Consider the following 20,472-nt stretch of genomic DNA (forward strand, 5'->3'; position numbering starts at 1 on the left):
ATGGAAGTAAGGATGAGGAGTCAAAATGTTGAGGGAATATTGTATTGAAACTGAATTGAATTTGTTAAATTGTATGAAATTTAATTTAAAAAATATGTAACATAAAGAGAACAAGATGCTGCATGAAGTGAGCCAATGGCTTGATCCAGTAGGGCTTTGCTTTTTACTTCAGAGCCCATGGTGATTTTAATAAATTAAACAGAGTAGAACTTTTGATCAGAGTTTTTCTTTTTACTTCAGGATTGGCGCAATGAGGAACGATATTTCCCTCCACAGAAGGGGAAGACTGCCATAGGAAGACAAAGAATGTCATTCATTTCTATAAACCTTTTAAGAACTGTATTACATTCTGCAAACATTTCTGTGTGCTCGGATATTCAATTGCCTTCAAACCAGCCATGGCCATTATTCCATGAAATCCATCTTGAACATGATACCATGTCACTGGCACACCGTGGTCCTCTAGCCGCTTCTTATACAACAGCCCATCGTCCCGGAGAAAATCATATTCACAGGTTAGAATGAAAGCCTCTGGGAGCTGGCGGATTATGTCATCCTCTGCGTGAAGGGGGGCAAACATTGTCTCATAACCTCTTTTAACTTGTTCATAAAGTTCTTCTGAAAATGGGGCAGGTGCTACAGGAACATAGGCCCTAGCTTTAAATTCTTCTGGAATGTTATCAGCACTTATCCATTTTTGGTATTTCTCTCTCAAATCAGGAGGGACATGGGCACCTTTCAGAATTCCATCTACATTCATTGTCTTCCCAATGAGATATGTCAAAGCGAATTTAACACCTCGTTTGCTAAACAAGGGAGGAACTGAATGGTTTTGCTGATAGGATGGCAAATTGAAGTCCACTGCTTGGAGGAATGGGTAGATCAGGACCTGAGCTCGCACCTTTGGGAGGTTCTCTCTTTTGACCAGTTCTTGACAAATGGCTGCAGCAAAAGTGCCTCCACTACTCTCCCCAGCAATGGCAATGCAGTTGGGGTCCACTCCGTATTCCTTTGCATTTTTCATAAAATGTATTACAGCAGTTAAGCAGTCCTGTACAGGGACTGGATACGGATGCTCAGGAGCTAAACGAAATCTAAAGAAAAAACAAGATATCATCAACATTTGACATCATACTTGGGGCAGAGGTACCTTCAGCACCCCCAAGGAGGCTGGTCCCCCTAAGCTGATTGACATTTCCATTCAAATGGTTATGTGCTCCATGTCATGTGATCATTTATGCAATATGGGACTTACCGGGGGGGGGCAATATTTACTCAGGTTGGCACCCCTGCCTTCATGCAAGCAAGACAAATTCTAGTCAGGCAGATGCCACTCAAGGAGGGTGAAAAAGAGGGGCAATGGTGCAGAGGTGGGGGTCTGCGGTGATTTCAGAGGGAAGAAGAGGAGTTTGGATTTGATATCCTGCTTTATCAATACCCTAAGGAGTCTCAAAGCGGCTAACATTCTCCTTTCCCTTCCTCCCCCACAACAAACACTCTGTGGGGTGAGTGGGGCTGAGAGACTTCACAGAAGTGTGACTGGCCCAAGGTCACCCAGCAGCTGCATGTGGAGGAGCGGAGACGCGAACCCGGTTCCCCAGATTACGAGTCCACCGCTCTTAACCACTACACCACACTGGCTCTTCAGGGAGAACTGAAGAGGCCTGGAGTGGAGCATTGAGCCCCAGTGCCTGAGGTTTTCCATGATAATATAATGCTAGTTCACATCCTGTTCTCAGTGGCCAGTGGTCAATCATTGGAGAAACTCACAATCAGAACATGAGTCCTGTGGTACTCTTCCCTCCCACAGCTTCCAGCAACTGGCATTCAGAAGGACACTGTCTCCACCTGCAAAGGCAGGCTATAGCCATCATGGCTAGTAGCCACTGGTAGTCTTATACCGTGTGCATTTGTTTAATCCTCTTTTAAAGCCACCCAAGTTGGAGGCCATCATTGCCTCCTGAGGGAACGAGTTCCACAGCTTAACTACACACTGCGTAAAGAAGTACTTTCTTTTAGGTGAATCTTCTAGCATTCAGCTTCATTGAATGGCCACATGTTCTAGAGTTAAGAGAGAGGGACAAAAACATTTATCTAGTTTTATGTAAGAGTAGTTTAACGTTCCTTATATGACGCCTTGGAAGGAGTTTTGTCCTGAAAGGCAGGATAGAGATAATTGCAACAGATAGAACTAGCATAGATTGAGAAGCCATATTAGCCTCTCATGGTGGATAAGGTTATCCATGAATACTAGTCACAAGGCGGATGGGCCATCTCCACTATCACAGGCAGTAATGCTTCTGAATACCAGATGATGTACATTGCAACTGGGAGCAGTGCTCCTGTGTCTGGGTCCAGCTTGTGGGCTTTTCATTGGGATATTTGGTTGGCCACCGTGAGAACAGGATGTTGGTGTTACCATAAAGAAGCAATGCAGAAGCAAGAAGCAGCTAAGCCAGCTGCAGGTGGCTGGAAAGCCAGACAGGATGTTTGTGACTGTTACCATGGCAAGAAAGGGGCAGTCCATTCTCCATATTGAGCACCGGATGTTAGCTCAGTGTGTGTCATATGACCTGTACAGGATGTACAAGGGTGGAGGTTTTTCTCTCTCTCTGTTGTTGTTAAAGAGTACAGACATCTTTATCTGTATGGCTGCTAAAGACAGAAATAAAGACATGTAGATACATTTCTGTCTGAGTCTGATTCCCCTCCCTGCGGTAACAGGGAGGAGAGAGAAGCAATGGTGTGTTTTTCTCACAGTCTGGGGAAAATCGCCGATACAGACCTCGCCTGTTTACCTGCCGGGAGTCGCAGGGGGAGGTCAAAAGGAATTCAGCCGGTGCCTGGAGAGGTAGGCACATTCCTCTGACCGAGGCAGAATTCCAACAGTGGTAGCAGAGCTGCTGGTTTCTTCGATCCATCGACCTCTGCAAAAATAGTAGCAGAGCTGCTGTTTTCATCGCTCCATGGAAGCCTGAAGTGAGGGGCTGATCCTCTGCAGCCAGAAGCTGAACAGACGAAGCTGACAGCCAAGCCACGGAGCCCAAGGTATGAGATTTTCGGGCTTAAAAGTGTGAATGCAGATTGATTCATTCTCTGCTTCATGGGAGCAGCGTTTGGGAAAAACAGCTCCGAGTGAGAAGAGGCCTGCATTCCAGAAATTCTTGTGGTTTCCTGTACAAGAAGGAATGCACAGTTGCTAAGCAACGCCCGTCAGTGTGGTGGAAAGCTACAGAAGTGGGCTGGACTGTCAGGCTATGCCTAAGAGAGGCAAAAACAACGTTTTGTTTTGATTAGTATCTCACGAACTCTTGGAAGGGACTTTCCAACGCAGCCAGTGTTAGAGCTGCCAGGTGCACAAGAGCGTAAACAAACCAGCTATTGGATTTTAGCGGCTTGTGAGTAAGAGTTAAAGTCAAAGGACTCAAAATGGATGCCAAGAAGGGGGGAGCCCTGCCTTCTCCACCCCTCCTGACCAATGACAATTATTCATCTTGGTCTATTAAGATGAAGGCCCTGCTGCAGAATCAGAGACTGTTTGGGGTGATTGAGAACCCCATCCCTGCAGCACCAACGCGTGCTTGGGAGTCACAGGATGTGAAGGCGAGGACGGCTATAATTCTGTGTGTGTCAGACTCTCAGCTTGTGCATATACAGGATTTACAGTACGCACGAGAGGTTTGGGACACACTGAGAAGGACACATCAGAGAGATGCAGGTTCTTCAGCGTTGCTGTATTTTGAAAAGCTGACCAATCTGAGGCTTGCGCCTGATGGAGATGTTCAAGCGCACCTGACGGAAATGAAATATCTGCGCCAACAGATGGTGGAACGCAATTTCCGTCTGCAGGAGGAAGTGTTTTGCTTCATGGTGATAAACAGCCTGAATCGGACTTACAAAACCATTGCCAGTCAGCTTGGGTCTCTTCCGGCGAATGATTTGACCTCGGAGAGGGTCTTTGCCGTGGTTCTTAATGAACATGACAGACTTGCTGCACTGGAGGTGAAGGACAAGGGGAGGGAAGAATGGAGTTCTAACACCCCCACTGCTATTGCTACTGGAGAAAATGCTGTAGCTTTGAACGTTGTCCGATACAGCAATTGTGGACAAACTGGGCATCTTCAGCGGAACTGTAAGAAGCCACGTCAGCACAAAGGAGTCAAGGGAAGCTCTACGAAGTCTGAGGCGTCAGGCAAAAGTCATACCAAGTCACAGGCGAAGCCTGCAAAGGCTTTGATGTCGCTAAAAGCCACACCAGAAGTGGGGAACTCTTTTGTTCTAGACACGGGTTGTACCTGTCACATGACAGCACGCAGGGATTTGTTTTCGACGTTTAAGAAGCAAAGCTTCGCTGTACAACAGGCCAACGGTCAAGAGCTGGAAGCCACCGGAATTGGGACTGTGTATCTTGAAAGTCTGAACTTGACTATAAACAATGTTTATTTGGTTCCAGGGTTGAAGTACAATCTGCTCAGCGTATCGCAGATTGCTAAGAAGGGACTAAAACTGTCCTATGATGATGAGAGCTGCGAGATCTACAAAGATGGAGAGTTGTATCTTTCTGCCAAAGAGAAAGATGGACTGTATTTGTTGACTTTTGATCAAAGTGATTACATGAAATGTAATTCTAACATGATTTCTTTTGCAGGTGTAACCAAGAAGAACGCCAAACAGGTCACCTCGAGGGTCGACAGGGCATTTCAGCGGGTGTATGCTGATGTGATTGGTCCTCTAGCACCATCTAGAGGCAATGCAAAATATTACCTAATATGTGTTGATCCTTTCACAGGTTTTGTCTGGATTTATCTTTTGGAGAAACCAAAAGACGCCTTAGAAAGGTTTAAAGAGTTTTGTGACAAGGTTAAAAATGTGCATGATGCTAAGATTGCTTGTCTTTGCACAGATGAGAAGCCAATTTTTCTCTTACAGGATTTCCAGAGGTTCCTGCAGAAGAAAGGGATAAGACACAAAATTGCTGCTTCCGAAGAAGCATGGAAGAGATGTGTCTGTGTTAGGGTGAACAAAGAATTGCAAAAGGGAATGGAGGCGCAATTGCTAAGTTCACATCTGCCACATGAGTACTGGGCTGAGTCGCTAATGTCGTTTTGTTATACGTGGTTGAGAAAGTTTTCAAAAAGAGTTGGGAAGTTCTCCTTTTGAGAAACTGTTCCATAGAAAACCTTCTGTAGCCCATTTCAAGGTTTTTGGGTCTCATGTGAGGACAGAAGCTCCGGGTGGAGTAAAGAATGCCAGAGGCATTTTTATGGGTTATGAAAAGGGTCTCTACAGAGTAATTTTGTCTGAATCTGGTCAGGTGATTCTCACAAAATTTCTAGAGAGTGCTCCTGAACAGGAGAGAGTGATTGTTCACACATTTCCCACAGGAGATGATGATTCAGATGATGATGATGATGTTGATTTTATTGAATTCAGTAGTACTGAAGATGACAGCGATAGCTCAGACAGCTCAGTTGTCACAGTCATTGAGAGGAAACCTCACATAATGACTAGACCCTCAGAAGAGGAGGATGAACCACTGATTACGCTTAGTACTGGTTCTCCAGAGAGTTCAGAGGCTGAATCAGAAAGCAGAGAAGAGCAGCACCTCTTACGTAGGTCTGAGAGAGCAACGAAGGGTGTAGCACCCAAGAGGTATTCAAAAGAGTTTGCCAACCTAGCTATTGCATGTGTTGCTGTTGTAAACGACCAAGGTCAAATTGAAGCTGTGTCTGGGTCAGAGACAAAGGCACAAGAGAGAGTTGCTAACCAAGGTAATGCAGATGCACTCATTCCTTGGAAGTCACACAACCAGAGAGGTACATTGGTGAAACCAATGGCGGGTAGTTCCAAGGGTGGAACTGAAACAACAGGGGAATGTTATACATATAACAACTGTTTGTTTTCTTCTCTGGATCATGCATTGCACGCTGCACGCATTGATTCTTTAGGGGGAGGATGTTACCATAAAGAAGCAATGCAGAAGCAAGAAGCAGCTAAGCCAGCTGCAGGTGGCTGGAAAGCCAGACAGGATGTTTGTGACTGTTACCATGGCAAGAAAGGGACAGTCCATTCTCCGTATTGAGCACCGGATGTTAGCTCAGTGTGTGTCATATGACCTGTACAGGATGTACAAGGGTGGAGGTTTTTTTTTCTCTCTGTTGTTGTTAAAGAGTGCAGACATCTTTATCTGTATGGCTGCTAAAGACAGAAATAAAGACATGTAGATACATTTCTGTCTGAGTCTGATTCCCCTCCCTGGGGTAACAGGGAGGAGAGAGAAGCAATGGTGTGTTTTTCTCACAGTCTGGGAAAAATCGCCGATACAGACCTCGCCTGTTTACCTGCCGGGAGTCGCAGGGGGAGGTCAAAAGGAATTCAGCCGGTGCCTGGAGAGGTAGGCACATTCCTCTGACCGAGGCAGAATTCCAACAGTTGGGCCCCCTTTGGCCTGTTCCAGCATCTTATGCTTAAAGCCAGAGGGACTGGGTCCAAAGGCATAAAAATCAAAATACAAAGGTGAACACCCATTCTAAAGGTTGGCAAATTCACGATGTTGGCAAAATCAGCCGTTTTCTGGGCTCATGTGGAAGGGTTAGAAACTGAAGCGTGAAGATACTTACTCAACACACATAACCACTGAGTCGGTTCCGTGGGCAAGCGAATGGCAGATCCTTTCAGAAGTTCCTGGAAAAAGGCACACAACCTTTAACGAGTCTCCTTTGGCAACAACTAAGCTGAACTGAACCCTTTATAAATGGGGCATCACTAGTTGAAAACCATTATGTACATTTTGTTCCCTCCTGATCAACAGTTTCAATGGGTAAAACTCAGAAGAGAACCAAAAAATCCATACTTTTAAAGCAAGGTGTGCTAGGAAGAACAAAGACTGGGATCCATTTTGGACTGGCTAGCTAAAGGCTGGCTGGGAAAGATGCCTTTGACTCCAGTGCTGCACAGCTGGGGGAACAAGCCCTGCTTGAGATGACCATGGACTCCCTCCATGCAGAATGAATGTGTAAATATGTGAATAAGTCAGAACAGGGCCAAACAAACCTCAGACCACATTTTTGGGCTTCTTTCAAATTAATTCTGACCATCTCTGGAAGACCTTTCATAGAAGTCCATTGAAGTACGAAGCACAAATACCTTCTTTGGCATTTTTCCTTGACCTTGACATTAGGAATTAATACAAAACCAGACATCTCTGGAACAGGAAGGCTCAGCCCTGTTTTCCTACCACACAATCCCATCCTGCCATGTTAAGCTGCCTACAGTTCAGAAACTTCAGCTGGTGCAGAATTCAGCAGCCAGGTTGCCCACCGTGGTTTGAGCATATAATGCCAATCCTGGTGTGACTGCATTGGCTGCCAATTTGTTTCTGGGCCCAAGCCCAGAACTGTTGTGGCTCCCTGTTTGTGGAATGCTCTCCCCCGGAGACTCACCTAGCGCCTTCGTTTCATATCGTCAGGTGCCTTTGGCTAATTAACCAATAGACGGCCTTTTAAACTGTGTGTAGGTACAGGTTATTGACATTGTTTGTTGTTATTCTTTATATTGTTATAGATTTGGGGGGAGACCACCCTAAACCTTAGAAATTAATAAGTTGTAGGATTTTGATTATTATTTGGAGCAGGCATAGGCAAACTCCAGCCCTACAGATGTTTGGGACTACAATTCCCATCCTCCCTGATCACTGGTCCTGTTAGCTAGGGATATGGGAATTGTAGTCCCAAACATCTGGAGGGCCGGAGTTTGCCTATGCCTGATTTGGAGTATTGAAGGGAAGATTGGAGGCCAGCGGAAAAAACACTTTCCAAGTCAGTGCCTCACTTGGATAGAGGCCTTAACATGACAAAAGGGTTGGTGGCACATATGTGAGGAATTCTTGGGCCTGAGCAGAAAGAGGTTGTCAGACTCATGGCAATGGGGGGGGTTGAGTTTTCAGGAAAAGAGTGTCTTTAGAGCGGTGTTTCCCAAGCTTGGGTCTCCAACTGTTCTTAAACTACAATTCTCATCATCCCATACTACTGGTTTGGCAGAGAGTGGAGGTGGTACCCAACTTTTGTAGCAGTATTCATACAAATAAAAATAAAAACCCAGAGGCAGCACAAACCACCCCCACCCCTCCATAGCAAACATTTCGTGACCTTTACATTAAAGTTTCACCCCAAATTCTCCACAAACAACAAAGTGAACCATTTCAAAAACATTTCAAAGAACTTACGGGTGCTTGCAAATAGTGCCACCCCTCCATGAAGAAAGATGATTCCTTTCCTGTTCCCAGCAGGTGATGTCTTGGGCCAGTACAGCCTCACAGGCACCCCATCAAAAACCAGATCCTTTGTGATCATTTTTGGGTCCTTCACTTCTGGAATGAGTAGATTTAGGATCCTGAGTATGGAATATCTATGGCAGATGCCCAGTTTTTGCAGAATTCCTCCCTGTTTAAACCAAACCATTTAGCATTTTAAATCAGCATTAGATCTATGTATTGCATATATGTATTGCCTATGGAACAGAAACCGTGCATGGGAGATGACTGCGCTGTTTATCTTTTCCTTCCTCTTGGGATGGAAAATTATTCTCTTTGAGCAGCCCAGAAGTGAAGCCCCTGCCCACTCCCCTTTCCTAGTATGCTTCCTGTTATTTCAAACCTTAAGATGCAACACAAATTGGGGGTGTTCAGTGCTAGTACTACTCAGGATAAATCCACTGGAGTGCATAAGAACCTAAGTAGTGTAGGAGTACAAATATCCAGAGTGTGGGGATCAGATGGGATTACTATGAGGAATTATAAAATATGCCTCAAGCCATTGTGTCAGCTGTGAAAGCATGGTGTTGATTGGGTTTAATTCATTGACAGTAATTTCTGATCAAATCCCACAACCCTCTGCATCTCTGGCCATTTCCTCTACTGTCCATTTCTCTCTGCTTCCGTACACAGCCCAGCTGCCAGTTGCTTTGCCAGGCAGCACAGCTGTCAACCGTCCCTTATTTGGCGGGAAACTCCCTTATCCCAGCGCCGTTTCCCGCTGCTGTCCTGGATTGATGATGTCCCTTAAATTTCCCAGGTTTCAAAGGAAGCAGCTCCTCTCCCTCCCTCCCTGCCAGCCAGGGAGGAGGGAGGCTCCAACTGTGTTGCTTGGCTGCGTTGCTCACCCAATAAGGAGTCTAAGAACGACTGGGGGATGGAGCTTGCATGCCTTGTGCCGATCAAATCGGCCGTGTTGCCTGGGGACTCGCCTTTGCTCAGCGCTTCCCAGCGGAGAGGTGACGGTGTGGTAATATTGAGGCTTGGAAGTGAGCAATAGCCCTGGCGGAGCTGGTCTGAGGAAAGGAGAAAGGTCTGCTTATGGAAAGTAACTGCAGCACTTACCAAGCAACGGTCAGGGGGGCGGAATGAGAAGCAAGGAAAGGTGGGGGGGCCACCAGGGGGCGCATTGGAAGATGGCCGACAATAACATCTCGCCGACCCACACGAGGCAATTAAGAGGCTGACATGGGAGTATGCAGCCTCCCTTGCCCCCCCCAAGGGAATGGGGGGGACTGCCTTGCCAGCTGTGCCCATAATTCACCCCCGGATTCGAAAGAAGGGGGTGACCGGGCACTTGGCACAAAGCCCTCGGGTGGGGCCGCTCTCCCGGACGCTGTCTCTGATCGTGCACTGGTTTGCATTACTTCAAAATATATAATTGGATAAAGAAGCAAATGCACATACTTCAAGTGAAGATCGGGTGTAAAGACTGAAGATTAATGGAATCTCTGTGTGCGGAGCGACGGGCTGGACAATAAATCAAGTGAAGACTCATCATTAAAAGATTGGTATGTCAGACTGAAATGGAAAGGGGGGGAGGAAAAAACTTTTTTTTTTTTTTTTGTCTTATGTGAGTACCCAATAATCCTCCCTCCCAGAGAGAAAGAATCGTTGCAAATTACTAATCACAAACTGGAGATTAAAAGCTGTGTGGAAATGAATTATTAATCAAAGAGAGGCTGGTGGGAATATCGGGAATGGAAGGAAAGCTTTGTGACGCAGTTTCAAATGGAGATTCGTCAAGTCGGCCTGCCCACAGGAGGACGGGGGGAGGAGGACCGTGGTCATCGGAATGTGAATGTATGGTTATCAGAATGTGAATTTGACCCGGCAGGGCCCCCTGAGATACAGATTCGCAGGCCGGTGGAAATCACGGACAGACTGTATGAATGTTTTTTATGGAGGTGTGGAAATGGCGGCTGTCCTTTATGTGATATGGCTCCTGGAGAGTGTAAAATCCACACAGGATATGTTTGTTTTCAACCCGCTTGTGAAGATTATCAGAGATCGTAAAGAAAGGAATATATGATTACAATAAAAAGATGAGGAAAATAATAAGGAGACTATCTGGACAGAACTGGAAGATAGTGGGCAGGTTCTTTTGATGTAGCTTTTCTGATATGTTAATTTTAAGATGTTAATCTTAGGGCTGGGAAATAGATCTCACATGAAGGTGATAATGATCCCTGTCCTCCTGGCCTCCTTCTTATCATGTATATTGCTTGTTTGTGACTTCCGGGGTTGCTGGATGCACTCCTTTGTAGTTCTGTTTTGTTTACCCCAGAAATATGCATGCTAACGGTAATTAGTTTTTGTAGGTTAACTTTGTCCCCACGTGGGGTTTGTTGAAATGCTCAGAGGAAATCTGATTGGTTCTTCCAAACACGGTGACAAAAGTTCTTTTGTGAATAAAACAACCTGGGCTGGAGGGTGGACAGGAATTATTATTATACGCAACCAGTCTTGCTGGTTCAAGCCTCTGTGTGTATTTTCATAATCAGAGTTCAATCCTTCCTTTACTTTGGGAACGCCTCAAAGCAGAGTCTGCTGGATTAGGACAATGGCCCATCTAGTCCAGCATCTTGCAGTTGTCAACCAGGTGCCCCAATGGGAAACCCACAAACCCGGACCCAAGCACAGGAGCCCTCTCCCCTCCTGTGTTCTCCAGCAACTGGTGTTCAGAAGCATTGCTGCCTCCATCTTTAGAGCCAGAGCTGGTTAATAAGCATCCATAGCTATTGCCTCCATGAATTTCTCTATTTCTCGTTGGAAGCTATTCAACTTGGCAGCCATCACTGCCTCTTGTGAGAGTGACTTCCATGGATTGAATATATTATGTGTGAAGAAGTCCTTTCTTCCATCTGTCCTGAATCTTCCAACATTCAGCTTCATTGGGTTGTCTACAAGTTCTAGTATTGTGAGAGACGGAGGAAAACCTTTCTCTCTCTATTTTCTCCATAATCTTAAGCATTTCTATCACGTCCTCTCTTACTTGCCTTTTCTCTAAACTATTTCAAAAGTTGCAGCCCTTTTTATAGAGGTGTCGCTTCATCCCTGTAATATATGTAAAATAAACTTACCAGTACAAATCCATATCCCACTAAGAGATTTAAAAGTATCAATGGTGCAGGACGGCTGATTCCTTGAGGCACGTGGGTCCTGGCAAGAGCATAAGAAACTCCCCACACTAACAGCAAGAAATGAATGAAAATAGTTGTATATAATATCAGCATCCACAGAGTTCCACCAAATGCCATTTCCCTTCAACTCGGAGGCACAGAGACAAGGACTTCGCCTTAGACAATGCTGGTGGCTTTTATACAAGAACAGTCTGTGTCACCTGCAAGAGGACATCCTTGGCCAACCCTCTTAATCTCTCAGCTGAGAAGAAAACAAATGGTTTAGGAATGTGGTAATATTGTGCAGGCTAACCATAGACTTGCTTAACAGCTTATCTTTAGAATGACTCGTGGTTAGAATACCCGAAAACAGGTTGGCTGACAGCTGAAATGGACGCATGCTTCAGCAAATATAGAGCTTGCTTATGCCCAGGGGTTATCAGTATGTGGCTTTATTGCTTGAGTCAATGTGTAAAAGCATAGGAACACAGACCAAAGAAGGAGGAAAGAAATTAGGAGGAATGGTCATCAAATGCAGAGTAATGGGAGATGTCAACAAAGGGGGGCGGGATTTTAGTATTTTAATTGGGCGGATGTGATAGGCTGTAAACCCTGCACATACCCAGCCAATGGGGAAACAGGAGGGAACCTGCCTCAGGTATAAGGGATAAAAGCTTTGGTCTTACTATTTTGGGGTGTGTCTGCTTTTGGACACCTGATCTTGCAAGTATGTTATTTTGTAATCGATAAACTCTCTGCTGCTTCAGCAATTTTGTTCAGCTTTTGAGTCTCACACCCACTTCTAACATTCCTCACACAGGGTGTGAATTTGCCTAAACTCTCCTGTCAAGTGCCAATCAATGTCCCTGCAGTCGTTATTAGCACTAGCTCAGGTTTCCAGACCATTTCCAAATTCAACTCCTTGCATAACACGTTGCAGTAATCTAAACAGAAGGTAGTCAGTGTTGATTTGTCCTCAAGATAATGCTGCAGGCCAGCACCTAATGCCATGACACCATAATAATAATAATAATAATAATAATAATAATAATAATAATAAATTTTATTTATATCCCGCCCTCCCCAGCCAAAGCCGGGCTCAGGGCGGCTAACAACACTAAAACAGTACAACATTATAAAACATTATAAAAATGGATTAAAATAAATTAAAATCAAAATTGATGGCAACCATAAACTAAAGTTTTGTAAAGATTGCCAGAGGAGGGAGTCAGGCTGCGCCCTGACCAAAGGCCAGGTGGAACAGCTCTGTCTTGCAGGCCCTGCGGAAAGATGTCAAGTCCTGCAGGGCCCTTGTCTCTTGTGAGAGAGCGTTCCACCAGGTTGGAGCCGCAGCCGAAAAAGCCCTGGCTCTAGTTGAGGCCAGCCTAACCTCTCTGTGGCTTGGGACCTTCAAGATGTTTTTATTTGAAGATCGTAAGTTCCTCTGTGGGGCATACCAGGAGAGGCGGTCCCGTAGGTACGAGGGCCCTAGGCCGTATAGGGCTTTGAAGGTTAAAACCAGCACCTTAAACCTGATCCTGTACTCCACCGGGAGCCAGTGCAGCTGGTATAGCACCGGATGAATGTGATCTCTAAGCGAAGACCCCGTAAGGAGTCTCGCTGCAGCATTTTGCACCCGCTGGAGTTTCTGGGTCAGTCTCAAGGGCAGCCACACGTAGAGCGAGTTACAATAATCCAGTCTGGAGGTGACCGTCGCGTGGATCACAGTGGCTAGGTCAGGGCGTGAGAGGTAAGGAGCCAACTGCTTAGCTTGGCGGAGATGAAAGAATGCCGCCTTTGTTATAGCTGCAATCTGCGCCTCCATGGAGAGGGAGGTATCGAAGATTACACCCAAACTCTTAACGGACGGTGCTGGCACTAATTGCACCCCCGCAAGAGATGGGAGTTGCCCCCTCAGCCCCCTGTCGTCCCGTCCCAGCCAGAGGACCTCTGTCTTCGAAGGATTTAACTTCAGCCGGCTCCCACGTAACCATCCAGCCACAGCCTCCAAGCATCTGATCAGTGTGTCTGGGGCAGAGTCCGGGTGGCCGTCCATCAACAGATAGAGTTGGGTGTCATCAGCATACTGATGGCAGCCCAGCCCAAAACTCCGGACAAGCTGGGCGAGGGGGCGCATAAAGATGTTAAAAAGCATTGGGGAGAGTATTGCACCCTGGGGCACACCACACACCAAGGAGTGGCGGGATGACAATTCCCCCCCAAGCACCACCCTCTGTCCCCGACCGGAGAGAAACGAGCGCAGCCATTGAAGGACTGTGCCCTGGATCCCCACGTCGGCAAGGCGGTGGTCCAGGAGTTCGTGATCGACCATGTCGAAGGCTGCTGACAGGTCTAGAAGAATCAGCAGCCCCGACCCGCCTCGATCCAGCTGCCTGCGGAGATCATCTGTTAGGGCGACCAGAGCCGTCTCAGTCCCATGACCAGCGCGGAAGCCGGACTGGAATGGATCCAGAGCCGATGTTTCATCCAGAAACCTACCAAGCTGTTCAGCAACCGCTCTCTCAATCACCTTACCCAGGAATGGAAGATTCGAAACCGGGCGGTAATTGGATAGATCTAAGGGATCTAATGATGTTTTCTTTAAGAGCGGGTGCACCACTGCCTCCTTCAGTTCCCCTGGGAATGTCCCGGTGCCAAGGGACAGATTGATGATATCCCCCAGGGGGGCCCGCACCTCGTCTGGACACGCTCTAATCAGCCAGGACGGGCACGGGTCGAGAGGGCATGTGGTGGGCTTTCCAGCTCGGAGGAGTCTGTCCACATCGGCTGGGGATATCCGGTCAAAGTGGTCCAATACTGAACCCGAGGGCAGTCGAGGGGCCTCCAGTTCCTTTATTGTATCCAAATTGGCAGGGAGGTCATGGCGGAGCAACAAGACCTTCTCCGCAAAAAAGCTCGCAAATGCCTCACAGCTGTGTGTCAAATTGTTATTTAAATTTGGCTGTCCTTCGAGGGACGTTAAAGACCGAATTATACTAAATAATTGCGCCGGGCGAGAGCTAGCGGATGCAATGGAGGCCGAGAAGTAAGACTTCTTAGCGGCCTTCACTGCCATCTCATAGGTTTTCATAAAAACCCTATAAGATGTTCTTGAGGCTCCGTCACGGGCACCCCGCCATACTCGCTCTAGCCGTCTGAGGTCCCGCTTCATTTTCCGGAGCTCCTCGGTAAACCAGGGAGCCCGGTTTCTGCGGGGTCGCAGAGGGCGCTTAGGTGCGATCTCATTGATGGCTGCCAGGAGCTGGGTATTCCAGGCCTCAACAAGCTCAGTCAATGAGTCGCCAGGGGGAGAAAGGTCCCGCAAGGCTTGACGGAATCTATCAGGGTCCATCAGCCTTTGCGGGCGAGCCCAAATTGGCTCGCCACCCAAGCAGGGTGGGGGTGGAACGTCAATCCTGGCTTTCAGGGCATAGTGATCAGACCATGGCACCATAGGGTGGAGGTGATGAGCGCAAGGAAGGAAAGCCAACATTACTGTGGTGTTGCGTTCGCAAAGTAAAGGAAGGATTGAACTCTGATTAATAAGAATACACACAGAGGCTTGAACCAGCAAGACTCTGGGAAGGGTGCGTATAATCGTGTCTCTCTGTGCTTGTCCGTGTTTTTTTCGCAGACCCCGGCCCAGGTAGTTTTATTCACAAAAAAGCTTTTTACACAGTGTTCCTAAGAACCAATCATATTTCTTCTGAGCATTTCCACAAACCCACGTGGGGACAAAGTTAGATCAAAAGAAATTCTTTTAACTACAAAGACTACTACTCTGAGCATGCATACCTAATCTGAGAGTAAATAAAAGAGGACTAGAGAAACTCCGGAGATCACAAACAGGAGTAAACAAGAGAAGATGGAAGGATGGCAAGGTGATAGGCATCATTATCACCTTCCTGTGAAACTATTTCCAGGCCCTAAGAGTAACATCCCAAGATTAATTAAGATTATATAAAAAACTACTTCAAAGGAGGGACGCGGGTGGCGCTGTGGGTAAAACCTCAGCGCCTAGGACTTGCCGATCGCATGGTCGGCGGTTCGAATCCCCGCGGCAGGGTGAGCTCCCGTCGTTTGGTCCCAGCGCCTGCCACCCTAGCAGTTCGAAAGTACCTCCGGGTGCAAGTAGATAAATAGGGACCGCTTACCAGCGGGAAGGTAAACGGCGTTCCGTGTGCTGGGCTGGCTCGCCAGATGCAGCTTGTCACACTGGCCACGTGACCCGGAGGTGTCTGCGGACAGCGCTGGCTCCCGGCCTATAGAGTGAGATGAGCGCACAACCCTAGAGTCTGGCAAGACTGGCCCCAACGGGCAGGGGGTACCTTTACCTTTACCTTTACTTCAAAGGAACTTGCCCAGTGTCTTTATGGCCCAGGATGCCTGCCTGGCGAAGCAACTGCTGTGTATGTGACATGTGAGGAAGAGAGGAATGGAACAGGGATGCAGGGGTGTAGATTGATCAAGAATCATTTCAAAATAGTTTAAATCCAGTCAACGCAATGCTTTCATTGCTGACGCAGATGGCTTACTCTATATCTGTTATAATTCCTCATAGCAATCCCACCTAATCACTACATCTCTGGATATTTGCACTCCTACATCTCACCATTTTTTTTTTATTTATTTTTTTATTGTGTACAGAGAAGCTTAAGAGAGGAGAGGCATTGTGTCCTCATAATCTTCCTGCATGTGTTTCTGTATCAGACATTCCTGAAGGAGGGCGTGGAAAAAATGTAGTGCAGAGAGAGAACAAGGAAAGGATACATTGTAAAAAAACAGAAGTTCCAATTAAGGCAACAGTGATTAGCAACCCATACATGAGCCGGGTTCGAAACCACCCAATCTGTGGTAACCAAGACCACAGAGTGTCAGGAGAGAAGGACATCCTGTGTGATGTTGTGTGCTAGTGCTCGCAATTGATCTATTTGAGTTTGCACATGGTAACTATCATCAGTCAAATTAAAACAGAAAAGATTAGACACAACTTGACATCCTAGATGCTGGTGTAGCAAGAGATAGTCGACAGAAGCTTTCAGTGTAATAACAGCTTCTCTTAAAATCTTCTGTTCTTGATTTAAAAGAGCTAAAGCACGTGAGGTATGATTTATAGATTTTGTCAAAGAACAGGCCAGGTGAGCACAGGCCATGCAAGCATTGTATATAGCCAAAGCAGGGACTCCCACTAAGGAAGAAGCCAAGGAAGTATACTCTGCTTTGGAAAAAAACTGTAGATTGGAGTCACACATGTCAGTTAATCTTTCAGCATGACGTTGAGGGTGCTTTTGAATGCTGCTGCCTGTTTTTTTTCAAAAAGTGAGCGATAACTAACATCAATCGGCTAAGGCAGCATTAAGCATCAGATAAATTGGCGGAAATGTAGTTATAACTTCTTTGATTACATGTAAAAAACCAGCCATCTGGTAAGCGCACATGAGCATAATTAAAAGTAATCTGCTGAACACGTGAACAATTTCAACTGGCCCTTCCTGTGTCCAGACAGCGAGTCGCTTCCCCACTGCAATTCACAATCGGAGCACAAGAGGTGTCTGGCGGTGCTGCAACTCTAGGTGTGTATTGTATCCAGGGGTATCTTTTGTGTTACCTTTCCCCAATCATGGAGATTGGTATAACTAATGATACTTTTAGAAATCCATTTAGAAAACCACTTTCCCATGTGTGTGGCATGTGCCATATGAAAGGCTGTGTACAAACTGGGATTATACAATTTCCTAAGGCAGTGTGCATATCATATGTTTCACTCAGACAAAAATGAGAGACATTAGCAACTTCAGCTAAATGCATCCACATATTATAGCTATGACTAGAAGAAGTGTCAGGAGGAAGACAGATACAGTGAGTACTAGGTATCAAGAAAACAAATAATGTACATGTTAAAATCAGCATAGGGTTCATACGTAGCTGAGTAATTAGAGCTACTAAAAAGGTCTCTGATTCCGTTGGAACATCATAATGCTGAAATTGTGTCTTGGCATCAGAGGTCAAGGTCTTCAGCATTCCCCATGTCACCTCCGGGCATCCCTCAGCCTTTCAAGGATGAGGATGGGTGCAATGGACTTTCGCACGGGGCTGCTGAGCCTGTAGATGCAGAGTCAGGGTCATGGTCCTTGCAAAGTCTGGAAGGGGATTCTGCAGGCCTTGGTGCCAGCTCATGTCTTGGCCAATAGGGATGGGTACAGCGACCTGGAATCCACACAGGACCTGAGAAAGTAAGAACAGTAGGGCATCCCTGCCCCTAGGTAAGCAAAGGAACAGGTTCCTCTCACTTCGGGTTGGGAAGCTGCTGGTACATCACTAGAGGGCATTCCAGAGGTCATTCCAGAGGTGCCTCTTCCCTACAATGGCGATCCATAGGAGAAAATTTATTAGGAAAGGAAACAGTTAATTTAAGGTAAAGTTAACAGAAGTTAAAGCGCAGGAAGGACATCAATCAACAATATCCTTAGCTTGTGTCAGAGGAATGAAAAAATAGTTTAAAATCAGCTGTTTAGCTCCCTGGTGTAAAAATGCATGGCTGTCAATTGGATTAGAAAATAATGGACAGAAGGATTTCAGAGCAGAATCAGCATGTTGATTTCCTTCTGAAATTATATCCTTGAATTCTGTATGGGAGCAAAATGTGAGCAGCATAGAAAGGCATAGTTCTATGCATTAAGAGATATTTCAGTGTCGAGATCAAAGAGTAGATTAAACTCTAGCATAGGAGAAAGATAGGATTAGCCAAATGTGATAAAAAGATATCCCACTTCACACAAAAATCACAAAATGCAGTGGAAGTGTAGGCTGGTCTCTGTCAGTTTTCTGATTAGCTGCAAAAAAATATGCTAGTTATTTTCAGAAAGCCACTCCCAACATAAGGGGGGGTTGCGGGCTCACGCCCCATCTACATCCTCGCGGGGCTGGCTGCAGCCCCGCGGGACTTGGGGAATCCCGGGATTCATTAGTAGTCATCATTCACTGCGCCAGCCAATCGGCAGGCAGCGGGGTGCAGGCTTAGTAGGGGGCATTTAAGGTCGGGGCAGCCCGTGCTCGCCCCTTTCTTTTCTTACAGCCAGCTGCGGTTCCCCACCCACCCACCCTCTAGGTTGTCATTTGGACTTTGCTATGGGCTTCGGCTGGTCGCCGCAAGGGGCCTGGTAGGAGTTTTTCCACTTGGCTAATTGGCATTATTTTGGAAGCCACTTGGTTTTTTCACCTACCTCGTAGCAAAACGTCACAACACCTTTGGTTTGGGCGGTTAGGCATTGGCGGGGGGGGGGAGGAACGCCATCACCTCCCCCAAATGTTGAAGGGTAGTTCATTAAGGGACTCCGGGGGGCGTCTCCTCGTCCAAAACCTATGGAGGCTAGTGCCTAAAGCGCGCTCCCGAGCGGTAACCCCTCGGGGAGCGCCTAGGGATGTGCATCTCGGGGGCTCCCCCTGCTGGTGCTTAACCCTTCCCGATTTTATGCCGGTTAGTCTGATAGGGCCAATGCCTAAAGCCAATACTGCTCTTACCTGTAATCAATAAAGTTGTGGCCATTTTTCGCCCATTAACCTAATTTTTTGTGTCCTGTGTCTTTATTTATTCCATCTGTGGGAGGGGGCGGGAATCACCACGCAATCCTTATACATTAAAACACTCTAGAGGTGTTGAATAGGAACCTGTTTTTGGACAGAAACCAATTTTCAGGGTACCTGTTGAATTAAACTAGGCGTGAATCTTTAGGAGGGTTAAAATAAACTATCCCAAGTTAATCCGCAAATGCAAACAGATAGGAAAGAAAATAACTCATTAGGGACTCGTGATCCTGCAGTGGCGTAGCGTGGGGGGTGCCAGGGGTGCCGGCCGCACCGGGCGCAACATTTGGGGGGGCGCGAGTCCAGAGGGAAGGGACAAGTTCCTTCCTCCACCGGGCTCCCCGCCGCCACCGCCAGCCTTGCGCCCTAGCGGGCGCGCGCCCCCCGCCGCCGCCGCTGCAGCTGCGCTCCACTCACTGCTCGCAGGAGGAGCAGCCGCTGCAGCAGCGCCGACGCCACCACCAATGCCTGGCCGGGCACGGGCAGCCTCCGCATCCCGACGCCGACGCCATCCCCTCGGCCCAGCCACAGGCGGCGGCTGCTTCTGCCGACTGGGAGGGAGGAGAGCTCCGAGGGGCCTCACCGCGCCCTGCTCTCCCCAAAACCCTCCAAGAGGAAGCCGGCGGGCGGGCGAGGGTCTCCCGGCGGAAGGGGGCGCCGCTGGCTCCGGCTCTCAGCGCAAGTCTCAGCCGCGGGGGGGGGGTCGGGCGAGGATGGAGCGCGGCTGGAAGCCCCCGGACCAGGCCGGGGGGGAGGAGAGGCGCTCGCCAAGCCCGGATCTGGAGCGCCTCGGAGCTCGGGCTTCACCTACAGCCCAAGGAGAGGAGGGGGTGGGGAGGCGCCCGAGGGGAGGGGGCTTCGGCTGCCTCGGCCCGCGGGGGCTCCGCAAATAATAAATTTAATAAATTCCTGCTGAGCCTTAAGGGGGGGTCCTTGGCTCCTTCGCTCGCCCCCAGCCCCAGTGGCGTAGCGTGGGGGGTGCAGGGGGCGGCCGCAACATCTGGGGGGCGCGCTCGCACTCGAGTGCTAAAATCCAGGGGTTAGGGGGCGCAAATTACTTGCCTTGCCCCGGGTGCTGACAACCCACGCTACGCCACTGTGATCCTGTTTAGAAAAAAGCAAATAACAAGCAGCAATATCAAATCTAGTGTTAGGCAATTCAAAGTGTAGCCACTCTAAAATCACTATTCTGTCAGCAGTGTCTGGGGAAAAAGTAGTCCTGTAGGTGAAAGCATTGTATTAAAAGAATCACGCGTATGAAGTGACCCCAAAACTCTGCAACTGCTGTAAAGTAAATTCATTAGGAATTTTAAGTCAGGGAGGAAAGGAGAAAAAACAGTCTGCAAAAAGCGATTAAGAATGAGTCTCACTGTCTGAGGTGGAATCAGACCTGTGTGCTATGTCTTAATTGTATACACCACCATAGGGAACTGGAACTGAAAAGTAGCAAGTTCT

At 47.4% G+C, this 20,472-nt stretch overlaps 1 protein-coding gene across 1 annotated transcript; it reads right to left on the minus strand.

Moving 5' to 3' along the window:
- Nucleotides 1-210: 210 nt before the first annotated feature.
- On the minus strand, nt 211-11,645 carry LOC309330437 (arylacetamide deacetylase-like 4). The gene is made up of 5 exons (XM_081842116.1): nt 11,395-11,645; nt 9,160-9,327; nt 8,225-8,368; nt 6,621-6,684; nt 211-1,094 (listed from the first exon to the last, which is right to left on the minus strand). Exons 3-5 carry the CDS (start codon nt 8,349-8,351, stop codon nt 320-322), a joined length of 966 nt encoding a protein of 321 aa, XP_081698242.1. The 5' UTR covers nt 8,352-8,368; nt 9,160-9,327; nt 11,395-11,645; the 3' UTR covers nt 211-319.
- Between the last annotated feature and the right edge of the window lie 8,827 nt (nt 11,646-20,472).

Source organism: Podarcis erhardii (assembly GCF_964252035.2).
Source record: "Podarcis erhardii genome assembly, chromosome: 15".
Taxonomy (NCBI): domain Eukaryota; kingdom Metazoa; phylum Chordata; class Lepidosauria; order Squamata; family Lacertidae; genus Podarcis; species Podarcis erhardii.

Bases quoted from the DNA above. Each gene is read 5' to 3' on its own strand.
- LOC309330437 (XM_081842116.1), bottom strand. From the start codon at position 8,351: ATGATCACAAAGGATCTGGTTTTTGATGGGGTGCCTGTGAGGCTGTAC. The intron at 6,685-8,224 runs GTAAGTTCTTTG...GCCTTTTTCCAG, and splicing joins GGCACTATTTGCAAGCACCC to GAACTTCTGAAAGGATCTGC. The intron at 1,095-6,620 runs GTAAGTATCTTC...TTTTTTCTTTAG, and splicing joins TCAGTGGTTATGTGTGTTGA to ATTTCGTTTAGCTCCTGAGC.